Here is a 27,965-nt window from a genome sequence, read left to right as displayed (position 1 = left end):
AAAAATGAATGCTTTGCCTTCTCTTGTCTTCTCAAATAGCAAAGACCAGCCCTGCAAATTCTTAAATTCCATATTGCTGAACTTTAGACTACACGTTTTTGGAAGCTAGTCTTTAAACCAGCACTCATATGTATGAAGACACCTAGCAATATTATCATTTGCAGTCATCTTCCTATTTTCTAATGAAATGGGTCCATTTGGTGTCAAAATTGTTGTTGAAAAGTTATGAATTGCTGTAATTATAACAAAGAAATCCAGTGGAAAAAAGTGCCTGAGATCTCGTATTAAAGGTAAACCTTCACAATCATGTGTTACAGTTAACTCCATTGATTTCAACTAATAGTGCTCTGTAAATGTACATGCCCAATACACCTTACCCAGCCATCAGTGCGGGATAAATGCAAAGCACACACCCACACAAGTAACCCAGACACAAATGATGGCAGGACCACCACACACACACAAAACACAGTCGCACACAAAAGAAAGCAGGCAACACCATAACAGCCATGAGGAATGAAAGGCAACACTCCGGGTCCCGTGGCCAGCAGCAACCCCAGTTGCCTGTGCCCCTTCTCCTTCGCCTGCCAATGCTGATGCACACAAATAGAGAGAGGGAGGGAGAGACAGAGAAAGAGAGAAAGGATTATCATATTCATTACATACACACATGTAAGCATGCGCAGCTGTAGTTAACCATCTCCAGGCCAGGCTATCTCTTTCGGCATTATCCATATCCTACATCATGTCACAACATGTTACAACTATCCACCCCTTTATGTCATCCTTCACACCCACATCAGATACCAAGTAAGTTAGTACAACTGGAGTAATCCAATTGAACACCTGTGAACCCATGCCAGCATGCTACTCATGCCCTGTAAGAAGTAGGTATATGAAGCATATTCCTGATCATGTCTCGCCGTACTCCTGTCACCAATTGGAAGAGCAGGTGAGTGATCACAACACATCATGCATGTCCTGAAACAACACCTGACTAATTCATCTCAATTAGCAATGCCCTTTGATAGTGTAGACTACCCCATTCACAGACCACACAGCATCTGGCATACATATCATATAGCTAGCTGACCTCTTACACATATATGGCAACATGGGTACCTGAACGGATGAGGCCAGAACAAGTGGGACTCCCATACAGTGACAACTGATGTGTAGAATACATGTCTGGAGCACAAGCATGGCATGACATTTACACATTCACAGAGGAATATCTGCAGACACAAAACACAGATACAAATCATCAGTGCATAAATGCATGTGCAGCTGCAACGGCCTACATAGCACACATGATACATCCATTGACAATCACTGAGAGCAGTGTCAGAACAGCAACTTGTTGGGAGCTGGCCTGGTGTGCGGTGAGCACCTGTGGTGTTATCACCCTATACCAGGTCCAAATATCCCCCTATTAATGAGGTGTAGTCAGTCTAGGAAGCCAGGCTCTCTAAAGGTAGCTGTGGATGAGCAGCCAAGGCTTATCGAGGTGAAATGCAAAGCTTATGCAGTACCACTTATAATCACGCAGGACTTACACACATGAAAGAACCACACAGTGTTTAAAAAAAAAAAGGTACCTCATTTTAGTGACACAAATACTAAAATACTGTACAGGCAATACTCTACTAGCAGGTGAGTAAATGCACTATTATATACACCGTAGTAATCAGGAAAGGGCATAGAAAGTAATAGAAAACAGTAAAATTACAGTAAACAATAGAGATCCTAGGGGGAGACCAAACCATATACCAAAAAAAATGGAATGCAAAAGTCAGACCTCCCCCCCCCCCCCTTCCCTTCCCCCCAACCAGGTCAGTGGAATCTGTAGAGGGGAGCTGGAGGAACTGGGAACCCCAAAAGGTAAGTACCAGAGTACCCCCCAGCGACCAGGAGAGAAGGAGTAAGTAGCTGGCTTTTTCCCAAACCCACAGAGAAAATTTGTAAAAGGACTGTGCAAGACCCAAGCAAACCTGGAAGAAGCAGAAGATGAATCCTGACAGAAGAGGACCTACAAATGAAGGGGACCAAGTCCAGTTCCAGTTGGAGTGTCCGGTTGGGGCGGGAGCCACTAGCCACCCTTCTGGAGATGCAGGACCGGGTCGATGGCCAAGACAAGGGGTCAGCTATGCAGCACAGTAGCAGAGGAAGAGTTCCAGGAGTGATGCAGTCAATGTCCCACATCAGAAGAAGAGTTGCAGTCCATCAGTGGTGTGTAAAAACCACCAACAAGCCTTGGCAAAGGCAAAAGTTGCAGAAGAGAAGCAGTAGAGCTGCTGGGGACAAGGAGGGGAGTCCCAGGCGACCCTGAGCCAGAAGTCGAGGATGCAGCCCCTACAGGCAACTCACAGGCTGCAGGCACCAGAGTCACAGTGAGGCCCACTCAGCATACCTGGAAAGGAGTCCCGCGTCGCTGGAGCAGCAGACAGGAGACTACGCGTTGCAGAGAGGAGTGCTGGAGCCCGGGGCTACACTGAGCCTGAAGATCCCTTGGAGGAAGAGCTGACAAGCCTTGGTAGGTGCAAGAGTCGCGGTGCACAGGAGTACTGCCCTGCAAGGAGAGGCAAGTTGGACAGCTGGTAGAGGGGACCACTCCAGACCACCACCTGTGTTGCAGGATCCAGGCAGAGTTGCAGGAGAGAGGAGCCACACAGCCGGTCGTCATTACAATTGGGGAGTACCTCTTTCATTTCAAAGGAGATTCCTCCTTGCTTCTTGGTGCAAACTGAAGACTTGCCGCCCTCAGAGGATGTACAGTTGGGGAAATGTTGCAGTTGCTGTAAGGAGCCAGAGAAACAATGTTGCAGAGCAAAGTCATTGTTGGAGCTGCAGATTGTAGGTTCCTGTGAAATCCAGTTGCAGTTTCAGTGGTGAGAAGTCAAAGTTAACGTTGTAGATGTGTCCTGCTGAAATCTTACACGTCGAGTCTAAGGACTCACCCAAGAGGGAGACCCTATATAGCACTAAAGGGGGAATTGGTCTCCTAGCAGTGTGGCCACTTATCAGTAGGGGGCTGTGACGTCACCTGCCTGACCTGGCCACTCAGATGCTCCCAGAGGACTCTGCACATCTTGAATTCAAGATGGCAGAATCAAGTGGCCACCTGGATGTGCTCTGGGCACCACCCCTGGGGCGGGGATAGACAGGGGAATGGAAACTTCCCTTTCCATTTTCGAACCAGAGCAGAGGCCGGGGGTCACTGCACTGGTGCAAACTGGTTTATGCAAGGAGGGCACCAAACTTTCCCTTCAAAGCTTACCAGTGGCTTGGGGAGGCTACCCCTCCCAAGCCTTGTAACACCTATTTCCAAAGGGAGCGGGTGTTGCCTCTCTCTCCCAAAGGCAATCCTTTGTTCTGCCTTACTGGGCTTGAGCTATTCAAGCAGGAAGAGGGCAGAAACCTGTCTGTAGGATGGCAGCAGCGCAGCTGCCCTGGAAAACCCTACAAAATCGTAGGAGCAAAGCTGGGGGTCCTCTAACGAACCCCCAGAGTGCATGGAATTGTACAAGCAATACTGGCAACAGTACTGGAGTTTGATTCTGACATTTTTGATACCAAACATGACTAGGTTCGGAGTTAACATTATGTAGCTGGACATAGGTAGTGGCCTATGTCCAGTACACGGCTAAAATGGCTTCCCCGCACTCACGAAGTCCAGGAACATGGAGCTGGGCTTCGTGGGGGCACCTCTGCCCATGCAGGAGTGCCATCACCCACAGGACTTGCACCCTGCCCTCTGGGCTAGGAGGGCCTGCCGTAAGCATGGGTGTGGAATATAATAAAATATCTACTTGTCCATGGGGCAAGTTGCTTCTTAAATCTACTTGCCCTGTAAAAAATCTACTTGTCCCTTTGGTGCCATGTAGTGTGGCAACAACTTGTGGCAACAACATAATTACGTAAGAGCTCTGATAATAGCCCCTCTGATTATGCCAGGGCTACTACTATAGTAGGGCTTGAATACTTGCAATCTCAAACCCCTCTATAGCAATTTCTTTATTTTGCCACCTTTCTGCAGATCTACATGCTGGGGTTAGAGGAAGCAGTAAGCAATAGTTCCATTGCTGGAATGCCATTGAGTCTGCAAACTTACTAACGGTCATGTTTTAAGGATTTTCACCAACTCTTCTCTAATTGTTTTCCCATAATGAGAAAGGTTGGACATTTACTCCTGACAGTTGGAGAAGTAGAAGTTCTTCCAGGGTTGGGAAAAAAAGTGGTTGGAGGGAAAGTGAACTTGTAAATGCTCAATAGATTTTCACATGAGCAAATCTACACACGCATATTTGCTTGTGCTAAAATAAAGTTCACAATATTTTGTAGGAGTACGATATCCTGATCTACTTCTGTAAGTTCTTGTGAATTCATTAAAGGCACTAATTTAAAGACATACACCATGGGTGCACATTTGTAACTTGCTTTAAGAATTGGGTCCCTAATTAGGTCTGGCGTTAAAGGTATTTTGTTTTTATTAAACTTCTATTTTTCTATAGGCTGGCTTTACTGTGAGTGATCGCATTCTGCTCTTCCACAAGGAGCATATTGGCACACAAAGTTTTGTTCAGTGCCAGGAACCACTGTGGCAGTTGGTGGCGTAACAAAACTGGAGGTGGTCCCCCTGCAAAGAACATGGAGGGGGACCCCCTCACTCCCCACCCTCCCTCCTGGACAACCTCAGCGCAGGGGCTGTACTGAGTGGGTCCCCTGGAGGGGGCTGTGGGGCCTTTGTTTTTTGTTTTTGTTTTTGTTTTTTGCCAATGTTTGGTACAATGGTGAGGGCGTGGCAGCTCCCACAACAATAAAGGGTTACAAAAGCCATGTCAAAAGAAGACACACATTGACGAAACCAAAAGACTCACAAAAATGTTGGATCTGTTGGCTTTGCCAGTGCTTGTTTATTTTCATGCTTTCCATAATCTCACTGAAAATGGTTACACTGATTTTTCGTTAGGAATATTTTTTAGAAATACTAGCATGTATCAACACATTTTACTAAATGACGCTTCAAAGAAATAGCATCTAAAATTTCATAGTAGCAAAACTCTTTTTTCCTACTTGCATTTTTTTCTGAACTCTTGCTTATAAGCTTTAGCACATATTTGCATCTAATCAGAGAGCATTCTGGAAGCATTATACCTAGCCTCATATTGTTAAACGTTTCAAATATTTATGTACGTTTGTTGTTTTATTAACTGGAACCACTGTCAGTAGTCAGAGGTCATTTTCAAAGATCCAGATCATTCCTCTTTACCTATTGATGTTCTTGACGCACAGGAGATGAGGAGATTGCCGCAAGCCTTCCGGTCCGCGTAACTTCCGGTCCGCCTGTCTTCCGGTCGGAGTGACTAGGCCAGGTCCGCGCGTTCCGGAGCAGCGATACCCGGCCAGGGGACAACGCACCCGCAGCCCACGATCGCCAGGCACCACGGACCACAGACTTCAAGACTCGCCGAGAGCCGGGGAGGCGCCGGGCAGGAGGAGCCGCCGCTGGACTAGGCTGTGCTCCCCGCAGCCGCCTTTTTTTCACCCCGGCGCCGCACAATCTTCCCGGTAAGGTACTGATCGCCACTGGCCCCTGCTCCCGCCCTGCGCTACGAGCTAGAACCCGCTCCCAACCCAGCCAGGGGTGCCTGGGACTATTCCAAAGGCTGGGCTGTTAGGGGCTTCTTTCCTGAGGCACGCAGCTCCTTCTCACTGCGAGAGTCGGCAGTGTTGCTCGGTGCCTCTGCGTGAATTGTGCTCCGAGCGTGGACCGCCGAGCCTGACTCTTCCTCCAGCACCCGGGGACCAATCGTGGGACAGGATCACAGAGGGGGCAGGTCCACGGGGATCTGCTGGTTCCGTCACATCCCTCTGTGGGGGACACGAAGCACAGCCCAAGAAATCCACAAACTGCTGCCAGCGAGGAGCAGAATCGCACAAGCTACCTGCTGCCCAAGGTCCCTTTCTCCCCCAGACTTTCTCGCTAGTTAGGAGTTGCCTGTCTCCACTCGGCTCTCTATCTCGCCAAGCAAATTCGTGCAACCAGGATTGGACTGAAGTGGGGAAGGAGAGGCTTGTTGCACGATTAGCACACACATAATCTAAAATCAATCACCAGTTGAAAGCACTCAGATATTGTCTGTCAACCCAGGGGTGGCAGCAAGGATGACATTAACATTTGGAAGGAAAAAAGCAGCAAAGAGACAAGGCTAGGCTCACCAGGGGAAGGTCAGCACGAGCAAAAAAATGAATCTACCGAAAGGAAAGCACCGCCAAACCCGGCACAAACTAAGAAATCGCCCTGCAAATCTCCAAGCAAGGGAAAAAAAGCAGGATATAAGATCACAGATTTCTTGCTCACTAAGAAGCCAACGACACCGAGACAACATGTACAGCTGATGTGAAGACCGCGCAGGACATCGAAAGGACCTGCGCGGACCTGGGAAAAATCAACACACCAATTCCCCAGCCAAATAAAACCGGCTTAACGATCAGCGCAGAAATTCACAGATGTTATCTAGATAATACTTTTTCCACTTTAAACCTCAGGAACTGGAACAACTGGGGTGAGAGTCTGTGCTGCACTCCTTTTTCCAAACAACCCTTGCAAGTAGAGAACGACACAGACTGTATCATAATTGAGGAATTTCCGCTGATAGACCTTTCAGATACCTGCTCAGATACACCTCAGGGCACTCAGTTTGCAAACAACAAAACAAAACAAATATGAGATCTACCTGTAGTACAAGCTCACCACAAAAAGATCTCCCATCTTGTAATACATCAACTACAACAACAACATTCGACACGCACGCATCCTCAGCTGTCATGTCAGTGGAGCAACCAGAGCAACTAGAGGAACTTGAAGACTCACTAGACTACACAATGGGGGCTAAAGCAAATGTAGAACCATCAACATCTGAAGACTCGTGGAAGGCCTTGCTAGCAACAATGGACGCGATATCAGCAGCCATCCAATTTCAAGCAGATAAGCAAGACACTCAGGTAGATTTACTCAACATCCTGGCCATCCACATTGTGAGCATCGACAACAAGCTACAATCTTTGAATGATCTGATAAAGAGGGCTCAAACCCACTCATACACTCAGCAGGTGACATGTCAGTGCTCCATCACAGGCGATAACTCACAAAGATCCCTGGATATCCTAAATGACATCTTGAAAGAGGTAAAAATCCAGACCCTTAGAACTGAAGAGCATCTTAGTAGTTGTGGCAAGAAGACCCCCAAAAACCAAACGAAGAAGGATAACCCACAAAACACAAAGATATATCCCATGAGGAAAGCAATAATATCAAGGATATTCGTTTATCCGAACAGGGAATGTCTCAGAGCAACATAGAGGGCAGATCATGCCTCAGCACACAAGAAATGGAACCCCTCAAGGGTGGATCGAAGTTTTCAATTCCCAACAATTCAATAGTGGGGGAATCATCCCTTACGAAACGGGAAAAGAAACGAAAAAGGAAGGCACAGGAAAAAACAAAGGGGGTCCAGCAAAGCTGTATATGGAAATCGTTTGCTAAATCAAATGGCACGCAGTCGAAGGAATCAGAAAGCACTGAAAATAGAAACAAGATCTGCCAATCTAGACCGATCAGGGCAGAACGGCCAGCCAGTGAGGACAATTCCACAGGCGAACCAAGCACTTTTGTTAATCAATCAACATTACAGCAACAGTCTCCGAAAATCCCCCGTTCCAGCAACAAGCAGGGTAGCAGCCTTTTGCAAGGAGAGACGGCCATAAGAGAATTCCAGGGAAATGGAACTATCATCAGGCAGTGTCCAGAACAGGGAACACAGCGGTCTACTGACAGGCAGGAAACTGGCAAAACCTGGGAACATAACCGTCAATGCACAAGCTCCTCACACAACATGACCGTAATAAATCAACCTGCAGGCAACAACAAACAGATATTAGATCATGGTTACCATCCTTGGTCAGATGATTGCACAAACAGCGTGGCACAAAAAAGAATCCCAGGACACCAGACAACGCAGGGCAATACGGCCCCAGAGGAAAATAAATTATTTTCATCCCTTACCATAACTCGAAGGGGGCATTTGACATTCTAAATAGAGGCACCATGCTAAAGTTAATAAATGCGATTTTGCCCCTGGCTCACATTTCAACAACAGAATTGATGACCGTGGAGTTTACTCCACATCCAAACAATAAAGATAAAGAGGCAACGTTGACATCCGGGGCCACGTCGGCCATTATTGATCAAATTCTAGCACATCAAGACCCGTTTAGCGCATGGGGCATCGCCCTGCAAAAACTAGAACTGCCCAGATACCCTAACCTTTTGGTACCGCAACAAAAGAAGAGCGGCTCAATCTTAAAAGGGGCCGTGGGAGTAGAAAGCTCCCTAAGCAGTTGGGACCACATTACAATTGTAAAGCACCAAAGCACGTCCCATCCTGGCGTGCACCAACAGATCTTCATTGGTATTCCCTCAACAGTCAAACAGGCTGGAAGGCAAAATTTTAATGACAACAATTACAAATGGTCCTGACGAAAACCCAGAATATATCCATATTTGCTCCTGGAACACTCACAGCTTAAAAAATCTGGTTACCGACAGGGCGGCTCTGAGTTTCCTTCAGCAGTTTGAAATCATCATGTTGCAGGAAACATGGTGCATGGAGCCGATAGAAATTTCGGGTTAATCTGGGATAGACGTCTCTGCAAAACAACCTCAAAAACATGGACACCCCAAGGGGGGCCTCACAACGTATTGCTCCACAAAAATTAACTGGGTGATCAGACAGATCGACTTGGGAATTGACTGGCTGCTACCAATAAAATTGGAACATCAGGCGCCATCAGGCAACAATAGAACTTTACTATTGATCAACGTATACGTACACCCTAACAAAATCCAAAACAGTGGAAACATTGAAACATTGACCAATATTCTAAAAATGCTGCAGAAACAAAATAAGGACGCAATCCTCATTTTATCTGCCGATTTCATATTTGATTTGAGAAAAGGCAGCACAAAACACCCTAAAGGAACATGCACATATAGAAATTTTGAAACCCCGGGATTGCGGTGCTTGACGCCTCTCCCTGAGGACGCATCACCCGCGCAAGTAACCTTTTCAAGCGGCACAAAAAAATCCAATATCAACTTTACATTAATAAACGAAACCGCATTGCCACTGGTTTCAGCTTATAGGATTCAACAACGCACAGAGAGCGATCACTTTCCATAACTTATTAAGATCCGGAATGTATGGAATCGACTCCCCACTGCTAATATCCTAATTTCAGCCCCAGTGACTTATGATACAAAAAAACTGAAATGGAAGGGGCCGGGCCTCGACAAAGTTATGGAAGTAGTGTACCATAGTGCAGGCGCAACTAAAGAGCTCAAAGAATCACTAAGAGTACAGGCACTAGAAGACCACCCCCAAGGAGAACGAGTGATCGCTTGGAAGCATTTGTGTGATTCTTTAGTAAATACATTTTAAATCAAAAAACGTTTCCCAATTGCGGTCATAGAGTCAAAAAACAAAGTCAAGAGTCTCAAAGAAGAAAAGCCATGGTTCAACAGGACATTGCGCAATTTGAAAAATCAAGTCTCTAGAGAACCAAAAAAAGTCCTGAAGGACGTACACTGGGGGAGGAAATCTGATGACACAAAGCTTTCTGAATTAAGAGCCAAATATCAGAAAAACTGCTGGATGGCAAAAAAGAATTATCACGGGGATCTGTGGACCAAGCTGCTCATGTCCAACAAACAGAAAAATAACAAAAAGTTCTGGAAACTAATAAACGGACTAACTAAGGGACAAAATCGACACACGAATGCAGGTATCAATGCAGCCACATGGGAAGCCCACGTACAGACAATGTTCTCACTCCCAGAGCACCATGCGAAGGAGGAGGCCTCACAGATAGCCAATGACTCAAGTAAGATAAATTTTGGCTTCAGAGTGACAACGCAAACAGACTTAACTCTAAACGGAAACGAAGGAAACCATGCACTAATGACCATTGACATAGAAATGCTGACAAGCCTTATTAAGAAACTAAAAATGGAAAGGGCTGCTGGTCAGAACGGCATTCCAAACGCCTTGTTTAGAGGAGGCCCTTCATTCTGGGTGTATTATTTGGCGCTGCTTTATAACGAGCTCCAAGGCACTACGGGTCACCCAGATGCATGGAAAGGCATCATTATTCACCCTATATACAAAGCAGGTAACCCCGCAAACCCTTCAAACTACAGGCTAATAGCATTGATAGCCGTGGAAGCAAAACTCTATGCATCCTGCCTACTGCAACAACTAGCAGAATGGATTCATGACAGACAGTTAATTCCACAATGCCAGACAGGTTTCAGAGCTGGTATGGGTGCTTCCACCAACCTGGCAACCCTGGCCCTGCTGGGAAACAAAGCCAGGCTTAAGAAAAAAAGGCTACTAGTGTGCTTTATTGATCTAAAGGCAGCTTTTGATTGCGTACCAAGAACCCGCCTATGGGAGAAATTGAAAGGGTGGGGCTTACCATGCAGCCTCCTTGGCGCAATGGGCGCAAGTAAAAATTGGAGAGGGCAGCCACCTCACCAACAGAATATTAACAGCAAAAGGACTCAAACAAGGATGTGTATTGGCTCCCAAGCTGTTTAACTTATATCTTGCAGACCTAGCCGAGGTTCTAGCTCCCGTAAATAGCCACCCGCCAGTATTGGCCAAGAAAGGAATTGCATGGCTACAGTACGCTGATGACATAGTTCTACTCAGCCAAACACCTGTTGGGCTACAACATAGCATCAATGCATTTTACACATACATAACAATGCAAGGCCTAGAGTTGAATTTGAGTAAAACTAAGGTTGTCCGCCTAGTTGACAGGAAGTTTAAATCTGCTTCATGGTTTATAAACGGATCCCGGGTGGAGGTTGCACCCACATATAAGTTGGGATTCACTATGGACTGCCTCCTGACTTTCAAGCCGCAGCTTGCTGTCGCTCAAGCAAAAGCCCTCTCATTGACCTATGGTTTTAAAGTTCTAAAACAAAAACTGAGCTGCCTTCATACTCCCACCTGCTTTCTGTCATTGCAGCGCGGCTAATGCCCACCATCACTTATGGCGCCGAAATTATGCTGGGGAAGGAGGCAGTTTTTTTCAATCAAGCTCAGACGAAGGCCTACAAAACAGTTTTTCGGATACCACGACCAGCATCTCCAGCTCAGGTTCGTTTAGAAGTGGGTCTGAAAAACTATGAATTTCAGAGTAGATGTGCCTTCATTAAACTATACTGGAGGTTACGTGCAGCTGAGACTGGTACTCTAAACAACCTATGTTGGATGGAAATTGAGGAGCAACAGCGACACAATGATAAAAGCACCTGGGGTCATCACTTAAATAACTGCATTAAAGCACTAGGTTTGCTAGAAGCCTGGGACCAGAACCCGGACAAAAAGGAGTTTTTTCGGAAGGCAAACGCTATCACTAAGAAGAAATCTTTAAATTCTGATAAACAAAAACTGGCAAGCAGACAGCACGCCTGGACTATAATAACATTGTATAAAACTTTACGGGCACAGGAATACCTAGCAGCAACCTTCAACCAATCGCTGAAACATCGGTTCATGCTTTTCCGCTTTGGGTTGATGGAAACAAAGGATATGGTCCCTTCATGGAGACAGCAGGATCTGACACATTCCTGTCGACTGTGTGGGTACAGACAAGAGTCACTAGAACACATTTTTTGTGCGTGCCCGGCTTTGCTAGACCTCAGGATATTATATCTAAAAAACATTTTTAAGACACTGAACATACGCTCATGCAGACCGGCCATTATAAGCTGGCTTAGCGGACTTTCAATCCTGTTTTCCTGTCGAGGGACCAAATTCATGGTACAGGCTCAGAAAGAATTAGTGAATAAAGTTGAAGCAGAGTGTGTAAGAGCCATTATTTAATGATTAGTAAAGCGCCAAAAGTTTAATTCCAGCCAGGAAACAGCCCTAGGTACTACTTAGGATTCTCACTCAGCTTCACTCATTTACTATTATAGTGTTCGTAAGGGAGTAAGAAAGTCCTAAAGTTAAGTTCTAGACCAAGGCTGGAATTAAGTGGAGAACATTTTAGCTATGCACAACTCTTTACCATGATATGTTTTAGTTTCAAATAAGCTTTTATGTTTTTATTATGGGTTTCTATTATCATAATGAGTAAGCAAAGTATCTTTATTATTATTATGCATTTTGGAATTGCGATGGTTTTAATTAACCGAGTCAATAAACTTAAACTTGAACTGTCAGTAGTGCAGTGTGACCATAAAATGTTTATTTACAGCACGCACCCTAATAATGAAGTCTTTTCATTAATGAACCATAAATACAAGTTCGAACAGCATTAACATGTGGACACATTACTTCAACTGCGGACAGTTCCCTTCTCTGTAAACTGACAGCCAGAGGGATTGTCCTGCAGGGGGTTGGGCTTACTTGTCCTGAGGACAAAATAAACATGAAAGCTTGTTGCCCTTAACCTCAAATAATCTGTCCCGGGCGTCGGGCGATAGGAATTCCACATCCCTGCATAGGGGTGACTTTCAGTGACCTGTAGTGAAAGGGTGCATGTACCTTTGCACGCAGGCTGCAATGGCAATTTTGCATGGGCTTCCATGGGTGGCAAAACATATGCTGCAGCCCATGGGGAACCCCGGTGCCTCATTGCCCTGAGTTCCTAAGTACCATATACAAGGGACTTACATGGGGGCACCAGTATGACAATTCTGGGGTGTACAAAGTCAGGGACAACCAAATTTAGATGGAGAGAGCAGAGTCACTGGGGTCCTGGTGAGCAGGAGCCTAGTGAACACAGTCAAAACACACTGACAGCAGGCAAAAAGTGGGGGTAAACATGCCAAAAAGAGGGTACTTTCTTATACAACTCTTCAGGCAGCCACAACTTACTTTATAGGTCACCTACCATTCCACTTGACATGCAGCTGCAGTATCAGGACTTTGCAACATGAGTAAACCTACATCACTCACACCATACCTGACGTGATTACCTGTACCTAACTCCAGACTAGGCAAATTGCAGACAGAAATTACTTGTTCACATGATGTACACATGGCCCTAGACGATTGCCAGTGCATGTACAACAATTGCCATTTCAACAAATACATGTTTCTGAAATAGTGGAACAACAAAACCATGACTTCATGATCACATAAGTGATGCTTTACCTATTCCTCACCAGACTGTACACATCAGGTAGGCCAAGGGTAGCAAAGATTGTCCCACTTCATATTTTGTGCCCCCCAGTAACCATTGAGTCATGATGTAGGCAGCACATTACCAAGGTTGCTAAGGAATTGGTAGGGCATTGACACATAACATTGACATAGCATATTGTAAAAGGCTAGCTCTGCCAAAAACCTTACCTCCTCTAGAACCAACCCATTGGGACAGAGATAAAATGTCCACATGTCAATCACATGGAAAAGCATGATGAGTCTGAATATACAAATCAGACACCCAAAGTAGAATGTTCTTTGGTTGCAACCTTCACATACCCCATAGAATGAAGATGAATGGCCAATGGGGGTACAACAACAAACACAGATGTGTACCGTTCTACACAGCCCATATTTGTGGTGTAAATTAAATGGCATTCTCACATGGAGTCCATCCCTGTACCAGAACTACTTATGTTTGGACCCTGTACCAATTAAGTGAGTCACCTAGTTGATACAACAGATGAGCAGCACAGATGGAAGTGGTCGGACACCTTAGAGCCACTAACGCTAATATGCAGATGGATATACCAGGTATGAGTCAATGTGAGCTGGTGTTTCACCAAACCCATTGGGGTCCTATTGTAGATGGCCCAACGGACTATACCCTGGTGTTACTGTGGATTTCAACCTCACTCTCTGGCATCTGGCCAGTGACATTACTGTTGTCATGTGTGTCCTGCTGAGGGATCCTTCGTGTGATGGCCATGACACTGCCACTTCGAATCAGGGGGGCATTTCCAGGCAACAGTTGGGTAGTTGGACAGTTGTTGGTGTATCATTATACACACATAGACAGTAGCTGTGTCCATAAGTGGTTTGTTGTGCATTTACGTTTTTTGACAAGTGAAATAATGTGAACAAATAACAAACAGGTGATGAGAGGAGTGATGGTAGATGGATTGATCAAAGTAGCTGCTGCAACATTTGGTCACACAGTTCCAGTGTCCTGGTACCATGGGAAAATGGAGTTCTCTCTCCAAACAGTCAACAGGGTATATCAGTGGCACACAAGGGTGACAAATCAGGAGAGGTTCACTTCCTGGCAGTGGGTTTGATATTGGCATTTACTCCAGCCGGATGTCTGGATGGACGTCCACGTTGGGTTGTGGGGGTGAGGGGAGGGGTTCTTCAGCTAAAGTGGGATGGGTGTCTGATGCTTAGGGTTCCCCTGGCAGGACCTCCATTTTACTAGCTGCCGCTGATGTAGAGGGGGCAGATGTCACGCTGCTATTGAATGGGCCCTGATGGTGGTTTGCTAAAGAACGCAGGGTGCTGGTCATGTCTCTCAGCACCCCTCCTATAGAGGCCATGGTGGCATTGTTTGCCTACCACTGCTGCATGACCTCCTAGTGGTATTCCCTCTGCAGCCTTTGATTTTCCCCCATCATGGTGATGATCTGGTCCATCCTGTCCTGGGAAGTTTGGTATGATCCCAGGACTTGGGAGAGTGTTTACTGCTCAGGGGAGTCCCTTGGGAACCATCCTCTGGCCCACAGCATCCCTCCCACACCTCCTGCCCCCAGGTGCCTGTGCCCGTGGCACAGTGCGCCCACTCCCAGTGTTAACAGGACCATCATTGTCTGGAGTGTAAATGTCCGACTCAGGTCCCTGTACTGTGGGGCACACGATAGATTGAACAGTCCTTGAGACACAGGTTTGGGGGCAGTTGGTTGGCTGTGATGTCAGAGCAACAGGGGTGGAAAGGATTGTTGTTGGCAGGGTGTGGATGGGAGTCATTGACTGACCAGGTGTCCCGGATGGGCCAGGTAGGTCGTCACTGTCCAGACATCCATACGTGACTGGCAGGGTCTGTTATCCTCTCAATGGTGGCAATGACAGGGTTACCTGTGGATGGAGTTAGACAGAGTACAGTTAAGAAAGTGTGTTTGGTTCCCTCTTTATGAGATGCACACAGTGGCTTACCATGATTCCCTTCAATGACAATGATAGATACTGCACAGCATAGTTTGGGAGTACATACAAGTCTGTGACAGCAGTACCATACTACATGTTGGGTGTTGTCATCATTGATTAGTACAAATGGCACTGCTGATGAGTTCTGTTACTATCTGATACTTGACATCACTACTTTACTCTGCTACCTAGTGAGTAGTGAGACATGGTAGTTGTCACACAATATGGCTGCATATTGCATCTTGGAGGAAGTATTTTGTTGGCCATGGAGTATGTTCTGCAGTTTTAGAAGAATCTCGTGTAAAATCCCACTCCATGAGCGACAGTCTGGTTGAAAGCAATTCTGATACCATCACTGTGCAAAGAAGGTTGAACCAGAAGCAGGGATTCTTTAATGCAGTAAGTGCAAAGCTTGCCGGTATGGGGTGAACACATCAAACTACAATGTGACATTCCAGTAAAGTGAAGCGCTGTTGCTGCCGGGAGGAGGTCAAGGGGCAGGAGCCCTTTAACAACTGAATCGCGCTCCTGCCGTTGCGGGAAGCGCTGTTGCAGCCGGGAGGAGGTCAAGGGGCAGGAGCCCTTTAACAACTGAATCGCGCTCCCGCCGTCGCGGGAAGCGCTGTTGCTGCCGGGAGGAGGTCAAGGGGCAGGAGCCCTTTAAAAACTGAATCGCGCTCCCGCCGTCGCGGGAAGCGCTGTTGCTGCCGGGAGGAGGTCAAGGGGCAGGAGCCCTTTAACAACTGAATCGCGCTCCCGCCGTCGCGGGAAGCGCTGTTGCCGCCGGGAGGAGGTTAAGGGGCAGGAGCCCTTTAACAACTGAATCGCGCTCCCGCCGTCGCGGGACGCGCGCGGGCGGCGCCCGGGCAAAGCCCGGGCCAAGGGCGGGCCCATCCTTGCCCGTCATTGCCAGGAAGAGGCAGTGCAGGGCCACCCCCCTGACATCTAGCCAAAGACGTGGTCCATACAGCAAACTTGTCTATGGCTGCCTGAAGGAGATCTCAAGTTCCCCTGCTCGGCGCGTGGGTAGTTCTCCCATAGAGCCCCAGGCCCCATCAAGCACGTGGAAAACTATTAACCCAAACCGGATACTTGCAGGTGTATCCGTGTACTCAGCTGAATTTATCTCAGTTCATCATATAACTGCTTATTGAATTCCGTTTCTTGGAGGGTGGAAGGAGGCGGCACCATTCTTCTTCCCCCAAGGGCAGGAGCCAATAATCCATTACCCGCTCTACGCCTGTCTGTGCCCGATAAGTGGTTGGGCCAGGCTTTATATATACACGTTTGGGCGTCTTACTGTGGTCTTGTCTTTGGGATTTGTTAACAGTAGGGTCTGAGAAGCTTATTAATCACACTATAGTGTCAGTGGCTGGGTCCCAAAGGCCTACACACCCCTATAAGCCGGGGGCCCACTAAAGGCCCCTGTTTTAAAGAATAATGGGCCGTCGACGTGGGGGTGGGTTGGAAGGTAAGCATCACTCTAACAACCTTAGATGGTTTTCTGCAAAAGGCTGTTGGGGAACTTGAAAAAGAAATAGAGTTAGTGCAGCGACGCTTAGCTGCCCCCCCTTCTTCAACCAACAGCCTAGTTCATGATAGCTCAGCCCCACAGCCCTCCCCGCGTCCAGAATTACAGTCTGTAATGACTACCCCTTTCCCTTCCCCCTCTAAAAATTCCCAGGAGAATCAGGACGAAACCCCAATTGTAATTACCACCCGTGCTGCACCTATTCCGCTGGCCCAGAGTCCCCCAAACGAAGGCCCCCTCACCTTAGCAGATTCCAATACTAAAGGAAAAAGGAAACGAAGGGAACCCGCTTTTAAAAACAAACGATCTAGGACTTTGAGCCCCTCTAACATGGCCCAACCTTCTAATAAGGATACGGTATCAATCCCCTTACACAACACAAATGAGTGTCATACAAATAAGTACACCAGGGATTTCATAAGAGATGAGCTTTCCAAACTATTTCTTCCAATTTTAACTCGCCTCCAATCGATTGAGGACAAATTGGAAAGCCTTATTAATAGCCAGCCACCAAAAATTGCTCCATCCGTAGAAATTCAATCCCATCCCCTTGCCAACCATGACTCCATCACTGCCAACAGACCCACTGGCCAAATAGCAAAAATCCCTTTTTCCTCTTTAAACCAAGATTGGTCCAGCTCTGTTAAAACAGCTAGTATTTTAATGAATAAGCCCCATATGGTTCCAGTTCCCCTTTTAAAAGGAACCGCCACATGGAATAACCCTGTAACTAATCCGGGAGATGGCAACCCCACTTGGGATCACCTGCATACAGAACACCAGAAGAGCGACAAGTTCAGGGGTCTGTCAGATCCAAAAGTGCTCCATTTGCCACCAGAATCATGTCATTATGTACTCATTATATCGAATGTTCCTGAACTCAAACCTCATTCCACTGAATCTTTTACCGAACTTAAAAACAAGGTTATTCATTGGTTGCACGTGAATGCAGGGTTTGCTTTTTCCATGACACCCTCAATACTGATGGTGAGAAGGGTAGGGTGGGTGGGTTCCCTAGCAAAGATCGGTTCAGGGGACTGCATAGTTATCAACTTCAATTCTCCAGACCTTGTCCAACGGCTCTTTATAAACGCTAACAGACCTTATCCTATAACTGGAAAAGCCTCCCTTTGCAGGTTACAAGTGTTTTATCCACCTCCCACGCCAGTTTGGAGTAGACAACCGCCAACGTTATACAGGGCTTCCCCGGCTATCCACACACAGTCTATCCCTCTATTTGGCCCCAGATGCCCTTCGTCATCTCTTTCTGAAACAGACTGACTAGGAGACGACCTTTCGGAAGTGGCTCCGAGCAATGGTGAGGCTGAGGACATTCACCCTACTGCCCTCAGCATCTCTAACTCTGTTGCCCCTTCGACCTTGGCAGATCCTGTTAACCAGGGATCATCCACAAGCACCACGAGCCAAGTCAGCGAGGAATGTATTCCGTCCCTGTCAATTGTTCCATACATTCTGGTGTCCACCCGCATGTCCAACCTACCTAATTCATATATAGCTGGGGCCACATCCAGCGAGGTTCACATGGCACATAGCGAGAAAGCCACTGGTCCTAATATACCTGAGGGAACTAGTATGGTTCCTAGCAGTTCCTCCCCCTGTAGGAAATATCCTCAGAATAAAGCAGGGTCCATAAAAACAGAGGATCTCGATAAGGTACTCAGCTGGAACATAGCAGGGTTGGAAAGCAAATTACAAAGTCCAGGATGGGGCAGTCTTATTGATGATCACCTGATCTGCCTCTTCCAAGAAACGTGGGCATTAGAACCCAAATATAGGCTAGGCTTTAAAAGCTATTGGGTTCCAGCACGCAAGTCCTCTTCTGGGAGACCATCGGGAGGGCTGCTTGTGTGGATCAACATTTCTCTTAGGTGCAAGATAGAAGAAATAGACACGGGTTGCCCTGACTTGCAAGTCCTATTAATAATGATTTCTGAAGAGAGACCGTTACTTTTAATTAATATCTATAACAGGAATGTGAGCTCCCACACCGATTCTGATGTCCTGTCCATTTTGGACAGTTTTCTTAAAAACAATCCTTCCTTCTTTGTTTTGATTGGAGGGGATTTTAATGTCACTTTTGAACCTAATCCTCTAGTCCAAGGAATATGTAAAGAAGAGGATGCCCATTGGGGCATCCCTCAGCTAGTCTCCAACAAAAGACCAAGGCTGAATAAATGTGCGCGCTTACTGGCCGACATCACACTAGCCCATGCCCTCCGAGCCTGCAACGGTCGCTCACGCTCGGATGTAAATTTACAAGCTACCTTTAGGCACGGAGGGCTCAGCAGTCGTATCGATTATATACTTCTTGACATCCGACTGTGGAGCCACATGTTTGATATGAGGGTCCAAAAGCAAATTGAGAGTGATCATGACCCGTTGATTTTATCGACCAGAGGACTTTTTCCTTCGTTTACTGTGCCCTACTCCAAGAGCCATGCCTCCCAGCTGGCTCTAACTAATAACAGACGTAGCCTAAAATGGGAATCTGTTAATTCTTCCCCTAAACACCTGACATCTATTTACAACCTGCTTGCCAACCAGATGGAGTGTATGATCGGCCTAAACGAGAACGGGGAGGGTGACAGAGTCTTAGCAGCCCACACTGACTTGTTCCAATCTTTAAAGCATCTTTTCACAAAAAAGTTTCTCATTAATCCTAACAAAAAGCACTGCGCTCCTTGGTTTGACAACTGTTGCAGAGAAGCACAACTGTCTCTCCTGGAAGCAATAAAAGATGGCCATGTTGGACTGTTAAGAACAGCCAGAAAAGTTTATAAGAAGGAATGTTCTAAGGCACGCAGAAGTTGGGAAGAGGCCAGATGGGTTATTATTTTGGAGACTGCTAAATCCAATGACACATCTAGGTTCTGGAAACTAATAACTGATGACTAGCATCTCCCCTGCCGCACCTGGCTCCTCAATTCTCTCAGCATCATGGGTAGAGCACTTCTGGCAACTATATGAAGGGCCTTCTGAAGCATCTTCGTGGGCCCCTGATGCCCCAATAAACCATGTGACTACCCCGATCACATTCTCTCTAACCGAAACAAGAGCAGCAATAGACTCATTGAAATGGGGAAAGGCCCCTGGCCCAGACAAGATCCCAGGCGATCTATACAAATCAAGACCAGATATATGGGCACCATATCTCAACCTTATCTGCAATGCTATTGCAGCAGGGGCCACCGCTCCTCCCACTTGGAAAGGGGCCGAAATAGTACCCATTTTAAAAAAAGGAAATCCGAACATCCCTGCCAATTATCGTCCGATTAGTCTCCTTGATAACTCCCAAAAAATCTATGCTAAGCATCTTTTGCTCCATCTTGAGGAATGGATTATGGAGTCCGAAGCTCTTTCTGACCTACAAGCAGGATTTAGACCTGCAGTGAGTACAGTTGACCAAGCCCTAAGATTCATGTCAATAAAATGGAAGAATGTTGACCTGGGGAGGGGTAATCTCTATGTGGTCTTCATAGACCTCAGAGCCGCATTTGATTTGATCCCCAGGAACCTGCTGTGGTCAACATTATCAAACATGGGAGTGCCATCTGGTCTCCTGAAACTCATTGCTCAACTGCATGAAAATACTTTCGCTCAAATTAGATGTGGCCAGGGGGGTGAGTTGACTGACCCCGTAGCTATTAAAAAAGGAGTTAGACAGGGATGTGTTCTGGCACCCACTCTTTTTTTGCTATATATCAATAATTGCATCCACTACTTAGAGAACTGTATAAATGACTCACCTAAATTGGTTGGGAAAAAAATCCCGTGTCTGCTATATGCAGATGACACAATTTTGATATCTAAATCACCAATGGGAATCCAAAACCTGATCAACCAATTTTGTGTTTTTTGTAGTGACTATGGTCTGGACGTAAACATTAAGAAAACAAAACTCATGATATATAGTACCTCCAAGAAACGCTCGCGCGTTAGCATAGAAATGAACTCGATTCCATTGGAGAAAGTAGAAGAGTTTGACTACTTGGGTTTCAGACTATCGACCACAGGCAAATGGATGGCAGCCATTGACAAAGGGGCTCTCATTATAAGCCAGAGAGGTGGGGCCCTTGTCCGTAGATCGAGAAAGGCTCCGAGTCCCCCCTTGAACATACTTGCAGAGATTTACAATGTCCAAATCAGAGCAGCGGCCCTCTATGGAGCGGAACTTTGGGGGTCCCACAAAAACCTTGATACTCTGCAAACCAAGGAAAACCATTTCCTTAGACAGATTGCCCGGCTAGGTATGGGCTCACCAATGACCCCTCTAAGGCTAGACCTAGGTCTAAACAGTATCAAAACCACAGCAGCCCTAAGGCCTCTCTCCTATTGGATTCGCTTATGGAAATCTGTTGAACTCGAACCATATAGGCTGGCTATAAGAGAGCTCATAGCCACCCTCCAGGCGCTGGAGAAAATCCCATGGCTGAAGGAAATGAAATCTGCCTGGGTCAAAATAGGTTTTCCTTCCTACTGGAACTATCCGGATCAAATCCTCGATAATGCAAAGAAACTTGTCACAAAAAGATATTGGGAGAAAGTTAACGAAGACTCCTTGCACCAAAAAGGGGCGGGCAGGCTAACAATGGAATTTCTCCAATTCAAGCACGAGCCCTGGCCTGAGAACTTCTTGAACCTTCCCATGCCTCCGTACGCCCGTGCTTTATATCTCCAACTAAGATATGGTACACTGCCTATTAATGGTTTTACGGCTCACTGGTCATCTAACATCGCTCCAAATGATAGATGTTTCTCTTGCCATAATTGTAAAGAAACAATAGAGCACATACTATTTTTCTGCCCTCTGTATAAAAGTCCCAGAGGGAGGTGGATCATTCCCCTCTGCAAAAATATGTCATTACATGATAGAGCAAACGCCACCAGAATCTGTACATACGACTCATCCTCCGTGGTAGCTATTACAGTTACCAAATTTTTAGCGGAGGCCTGGTACATCCGGCGTAGGCTTATTGTTTCAAAGGGCATGTGAGCCATCCTGACATTAGTCGTCAGAAGGAGTCTCAACTGTTATTTTTTTTGCCTCTACATGAGGATTGACGAGGGCCAGGTCTTACGGGGAAGCAATTGCACACATTGGTATGCTAGACAGAATTTTATATTCTAGTTTTTATCTTTTTTTTATCCTTAATATTTTAGCCATGTCTTATTTATTGTACTTTTTATCTATAATCAAATACTTAGTCTTGTTGATCTTATTGTTATACTGTCCTGATTATTACTGTTTTTTTTTTTATTGTTATCTTGTTTTTTTTTAACAAATACTATTCTATCATGTATGATTGTTATCTTTGTTACTCAAAATGGCCTAGATCTCTAGACCGAATGAACTCAAATAAATAAATATTGTACCTTGGTGTCCCATTGGGAACACAGTAAGTGGGTATGCAAGGGTAATATTCCTGTCTCTGGATGTTGTGCATGTGCATGGAGTCTGGCATCTTACTTTCCAAACCCATGGTCAGTCCATTACAGGCTATGGGATATGGATCAATGTCCATTTGGATTTGTCACTGAGCTGTAGCTGTGATTAGTACTGGTCCTAAATCACACATTATGGTTGGTGTAGGTAGTCATACATGCATGAAATGTGACAGGATGTGCACATTGCAGGTTTTTGCATTGATAGGTTGGTGCATTGTGGGAGTCGTAGTGATAGGATTAGCCTGTGGTATCCTTGCCAAGGCCTGTGTAGGCCGTAAGGCTGTGTGGGGTGGTGGCATACAGGAGAGGAGCTTTGGGTGATTGGCAGGAAGGTGTAGTGGGACATTCAGTGAATTAGGGGGTATTTGGGTGGTGAGGAAGCAAGCAGGACATGACAATTGTGTGACATTGATGTTGTGGGTATTTACCAGACTCCAGTCCCCCAGGTATTCCAGTCAGGCTCTCAGGATGCAATATATCCCAAGATGTGAACTGTGGGGGAGGAGGTAGAGGCCCACCGTCAGTCTTCTTCACGCATATCTGGTGTCTCGATGCCATGGAACACACCTTCCCCCGAAGGTTGTTCCACCTCTTCCTGATGTTGTCTCTTGTGCGTGGATGGCTGCCCACTGAGTTGACCCTTTCGGCTTTTCTTTGCCATAACTCCATTTTCCTGGCAATTGCTGTTTGCTGGACCTGTGCTCCAAACAGTTGTGGATCTTCCCTGACAAATTCATCCACCATGACCCTCAACTCATCGTCGGTGAATCGCGGGTGCTTTTGTGGGGACATGGTTGTGATTGTGTTGACAGTGTTGGGGGGTGTTGTGTATGAAAGGGTGCAGTGTTGGGTGATTGATGGGGTGTAGGTGGTGCGTTGCGAGGGATGAGCAGTAGTTATGGAATTTGTGTGCTCATTTGCTGGTGTGTGCCTATAGTCTTAGGGTGCTCTCTCTGTGTATGTGCCTTCTCTCTGTTTCTCAGTATTGTGGTTTTGTTGCAAAGGATCCTGGGTTGTGTGAGCGTGTGTTATATTGTGGTGTGTGTCGGGTGTGTGGATGTGTGTCAGGTGTGGGGTATTCAGACTTTCCAGTGTGGTGTTGTGTACTGTCAGTGGTGGTTTTGACCACAGCGGCTCGCGCCACCAATGTTTTTCTGCCATAGAAGGACCGCTGTGGTGATTTGTGGATCATAATCTGGTGGGCGGATTTGTGTCCGTCTAGTGGTGGAACCGCCTCTTTCCTGCCCTCCAGTGTTTTGGCGATTTTGGAATTTGACTTTTTTTTTTTTTGGCGGTCTTCATGGTGTAGGTCGTAATATGGCGGTCAGATGCCCGCCAACGTGGCAGTCTTTTGGCGGTGGCCGCCACCACCGCAGTAGTCTTGCCAAAAGACCGCCAAAGTCATAATGAGGCCCTATGTTTCTCTGTTTGTGTTTCAGTGCTGCAGTTAGTTTCACAAGTACATCACTACAGCAGGCCAATAAAGGTTTCTTGGAGACATACATTAACCTCTGTGGGTCTGTTCACTTCATGCTAAACTGATCATTATGAATGTAGTTTCAGTTTTTCGCATGTACTTGTTTCTTCTGGAAGGCTCTTCTGTTTACTCCCTTTTTTGTTAAACACTACACTGTTATATATTTTGGATACAGAATAAAGGATTGTTTGTTGAAGTTGGGGTCTATGCTGTATGTTGTGGTATGAAGTAAGCACTAAGTGGGTTCAATTGGTTCCTAAGGGGTCCTTGTTGTTTGGTAATAACACAGTAAATGGCAGCAAGGACTTTGTACCTGGGCCCGTTGTCACAAAAAAGGTAAACCTGAACTGATTTGGACTAGGGTGACATGAGGGCCTAGAGCTCAGACAAGTCTATAATTGATAAGTGCACTGAAATAAAGTGCCCCTTGAGACTGTCATATGAGTCATAGACATGGGCATTTACTTTCGCTCTAAATATTACACCTGTCATTTTGTTTCCTTGCTTGTTGCTTTGATACCTTAATAACCTCAATAGAAGGGTGCTTCACCTCACACTGATGTACATGATGTAATAGGCAGCAGCTTCCTCAGGGACCCATGATACATATTCACCAATGGTGTGCAAAGGGTCCAGCCTGCTCCCTGCCTGCCAGGACCCTATATGAGATTTGCATGGAGCACAATCAGCCAGTCCCTCTATCCGTGCCTAAACTGGGAATCAAGGACCCATATGGAGTGCAGTCATGACCCTGTAAACATATTGGGAGCCACACTGGTAGGCTCTGGCTCTAGGATCTGTCACTCAAGACGATCTACAGCACCAAAGAGCAATCTCCCCTCAACTCTTCCCTCTGTTTTGGATGCTACCCAGCACCTGAGTCCCTCCTCGTGACAGCTATTTGCGTTAAGAAACCCTGCTCCCACCACATGTGCAAGGCAGACACACACTCCACATGTGGCCTGCTGTTGCAGCTAAATTAAAGGAGGTCGTCCCATGGGGAAACACATCGCACTGTGCAATGTGCGTAAAAGTTGCACAAAGTACAGTCTTTACCAAAATGTATGGAATGATTTACATGGCTTGATTCAGGCCTGAGGCAGGAGCCTTAGCAGATTGATTTCACCAGCTTATATGCACAACTAATCCTTTTACTTAAATGTGATTTGTTCACAATAAGGTATCCTGTACATGCCAGGGTGGTAGGAGTATGCCAGTATGCAAGAATACATACTAATGTTGTTGCTAGATCTACTGAGAACCATCGTTGTTGGTGAGAGGAGATACTTGGTAAATCAGCTTTGCCAAGCCAATCATTTGAAAGATACTCTGGGACAATTGCTATATTTAGATAGTGTATCCAATACCACATTTCCTTATACACCTAAGGTGACCCAAGTTTTACCGGCATTGAGAAGTGATAGAGCTGATAAACTTCCCAGCTGGTCTCAAGCAAAACATCTGATGCTTCTGACAACACCAGGGAGTTTTGACAGTGTATCATCTTTGGGAGCATTCCAAGAACACAGAGGAAATTAGGTGCTTCTACCATCTTAACCTTTTAAATGTTATCTGAGAAGAACCGCTTCAGTTTGGTCTTATGGGTTTTAATTTGGATCATGGGTTTTAAATTATCAGCCAGCATGCATGATAGACCCCTTCTTATTAGGATGTTTAAGTGCCAAAGTGTGTCTCATTTCCACTAGAAATTAAAGCCCACAGTAGAAGCTATAGTGGGGATCCTAGAAATGGGAATTTCCTCATTTTAGACCTAGTTTATCCTGTACTATGAGAAGAGTGAAAAGGTGTCACTTTTGGACATCAGTGCTGACAAAGAGGATTGAGAAGGGCAGGGTATCCTCTGCATAAGATTCTGAAGACTCCTACTCTGGTACTAATTATGTCAATCTTTATGTTGTGCCTAATGGTGTTTGCTAATGTTTAAGGGGCCAATAAGACCAACAGTGGGGACAGCGAGCATCAGTCTTATTAGTGTGCCAATAAGAAACACCTATTATTGACCTGCACTGAAGGGGCACTGCATAACCATTCCCTAGTCTGGAACAGGTAGCCCCATTTGATCTGGTCAAATGCCTTCTCTGCATCTAATGACAATGCAGTGGTTTCTTTGTGGGAGTCCTTTGTGATCCATAGTAGATGAATCAACTCTTAGGTCATGGCATGAATTGCCTACAGGGACCACCAACACCTAGAATCACTCACTGTACAAGGTGCATTATTACTCTTCCGAATTTGGTGTCCAGGATTTTTACCAAACGATTCTCAACAATGGTCAAAGTGATGGGGCAGTAGCTAGTACGATGTAAAAGGACTTTGGAATAAATGGAATCGGACCTTTGTTAGAGATCCTTTTCAGGGATCCCATTGTTTTGACTTGCTTGTACATCTAATACAGCCAGTCTAGCAGTTGCATTTTACTCCACTTTTAAAATTCACAAGGGATACTGTCCTCTCCTGAGAATTTGTAGTTAGGTAGATCTGTAATGGTTGCTGCCATTACTTTCTTTGCTATTTCTTCCTCAATTTTTTTTTTTTGATCTTGGATGCTTAATGTAGATTAGTGATGCAGTTCTCTTCTATGTTCATAGTGTCTCATGCCTCTGTGCTGTACAATTCCTTGTAGAAGGAAGCACAGGTGTTTTCAGTGTCTTGAGGAATTGTATGTAGTTGTCCTTCAGCATCATAGATATCAAGAATCACTGTAACAGCCTCTTTTTGCCAGGGATGACCTATTAAATGTCTACCTGCCTTCTCCCTGTGTTCATAATGCCGATGATGAAGCTGAGTTAGTGCATATTCTGACTCTGATGTGTGAAGGGGAGGAGTGTCAATATCGCTGGCTCTAGAAGTTTATGATTGTCAGTGGGGTTTCAAACATATTTCCAGCCTAAGGTTCTGTTAGAGAATTCCATTTCAGGTTGTTTTAGCCTCTTTCCTTCCGTCTTTGAAAATGGCTGCGCTTCCCATGATTAAATCCTTTAAGTTCACGTTTCCAGCTACCCACAGCAACTGTGCTTATAATACCGAGGCTTTATTCTATTTTTTCTAATATTGTCCATACCTTTTTTCTTCAGATGGTGCACTGGTGAATGAATTGTACAGTATGCTTCGTGACCAGGATCCAATTGTAATGGTAAACTGCTTGCGAGCCTTGGAAGAAATACTTAAACCTGAAGGAGGGGTTGTCATTAACAAACCTATAGCCCACCACCTACTGAACAGGTTTGTATGCTTTTTGTTTCCCCTTAATGATGGGCAAGTAGTACTGGAACAACGAAAAATATGAAAATACCTGCTCCATACAAATAACTAATAACAGTTTTATATTAGGGTGCGATGGCATGTATTGTATTTTATGTGTCGGTCAAATCAGTAATATAAGAAATGTTTTCTAAGAAATGGGAGTGGCTTTAAATGTAGTTTAAAAGGTGAATCCAGCACCATTTCTAAAAGTACATGAAAGCAAATGGTGATGTTGAATTAAGGGTTCTTGTATTCCTGCAAATACCTGGAAAAAAGGAATGTAAACGTACGGTTCTGTTTAATGGTGTGGAGTGCTAAAACGGGCTACATTACAACAATTCTAAAGCTCACCACCCACCGAACAGGTTTGTATGCTGTTTGTTTGCCTTTCATGATGGGGCAGAGAGTAGTGGAACAACGCAAACTACGAAAATACCTGGTACATAAAAATAACTAGGAACAGTATGTAGATTAGAGTTCAATGGCAAGCATTGTTTTATGTATGGATTAGCTCAATAGTATATGAAATAAATTGTTCTTAAGAAATGGGAGTGGCTTTAAACTATGTTAGTTTAGAATCTAAAACTATTTCTGCAATAGAATAGAGACAAATTGTTAGAAATGGGGTCTTTGGTTGGCAGTCTGGTACCCTCTGTCCAAACAAGGACCCTCACTCCAGTCAGGGTAAAAGAGAATCACCATCAGCTAACCCCCTGCTTGCCCCTTGGTAGCTTGGCACGAGCAGTAGGCTTAACTTGAGAGTGTTAGCTGTAAAGTATTTGTACCAACACACACAGTAAATTAATGAAAACATTACAAAATGACAACCACACAGGTTTAGAAAAATAGAGAATATTTATCTAAACAAAACAAGACCAAAACAACAAAAATCCACAATACACAAGTCAAGTTATCAATTAAAAAGCAAAAAGAGTCTTCATGTAATTTTAAACACACACACTGTTAGTGTGAAAATGTACCCTGGGTGCGTCAAAGATAACCCTGCACGGGCGAGTGTGCGTCAAAA

At 45.5% G+C, this 27,965-nt stretch overlaps 1 protein-coding gene across 2 annotated transcripts in view; it reads left to right on the top strand.

Annotated features, from left to right (window-relative positions):
• The window catches only part of AP4B1 (adaptor related protein complex 4 subunit beta 1), a 266,201-nt gene that overhangs the window by 58,232 nt on the left and 180,004 nt on the right, over nt 1-27,965 (top strand). For both annotated transcript variants that reach the window (XM_069238727.1, XM_069238728.1), the window contains exon 5: nt 26,770-26,917. In XM_069238727.1, coding sequence (XP_069094828.1) covers nt 26,770-26,917 — 148 coding nt within the window. The remainder of the gene's footprint in view (nt 1-26,769; nt 26,918-27,965) is intronic.

The sequence above is a fragment of the Pleurodeles waltl genome, chromosome 6, assembly GCF_031143425.1.
Source record: "Pleurodeles waltl isolate 20211129_DDA chromosome 6, aPleWal1.hap1.20221129, whole genome shotgun sequence".
In the NCBI taxonomy this organism is placed as follows: domain Eukaryota; kingdom Metazoa; phylum Chordata; class Amphibia; order Caudata; family Salamandridae; genus Pleurodeles; species Pleurodeles waltl.
The sequence above is the reverse complement of the archived record's forward strand: the minus strand, read 5'-3'. Positions and strand labels throughout refer to the sequence as shown.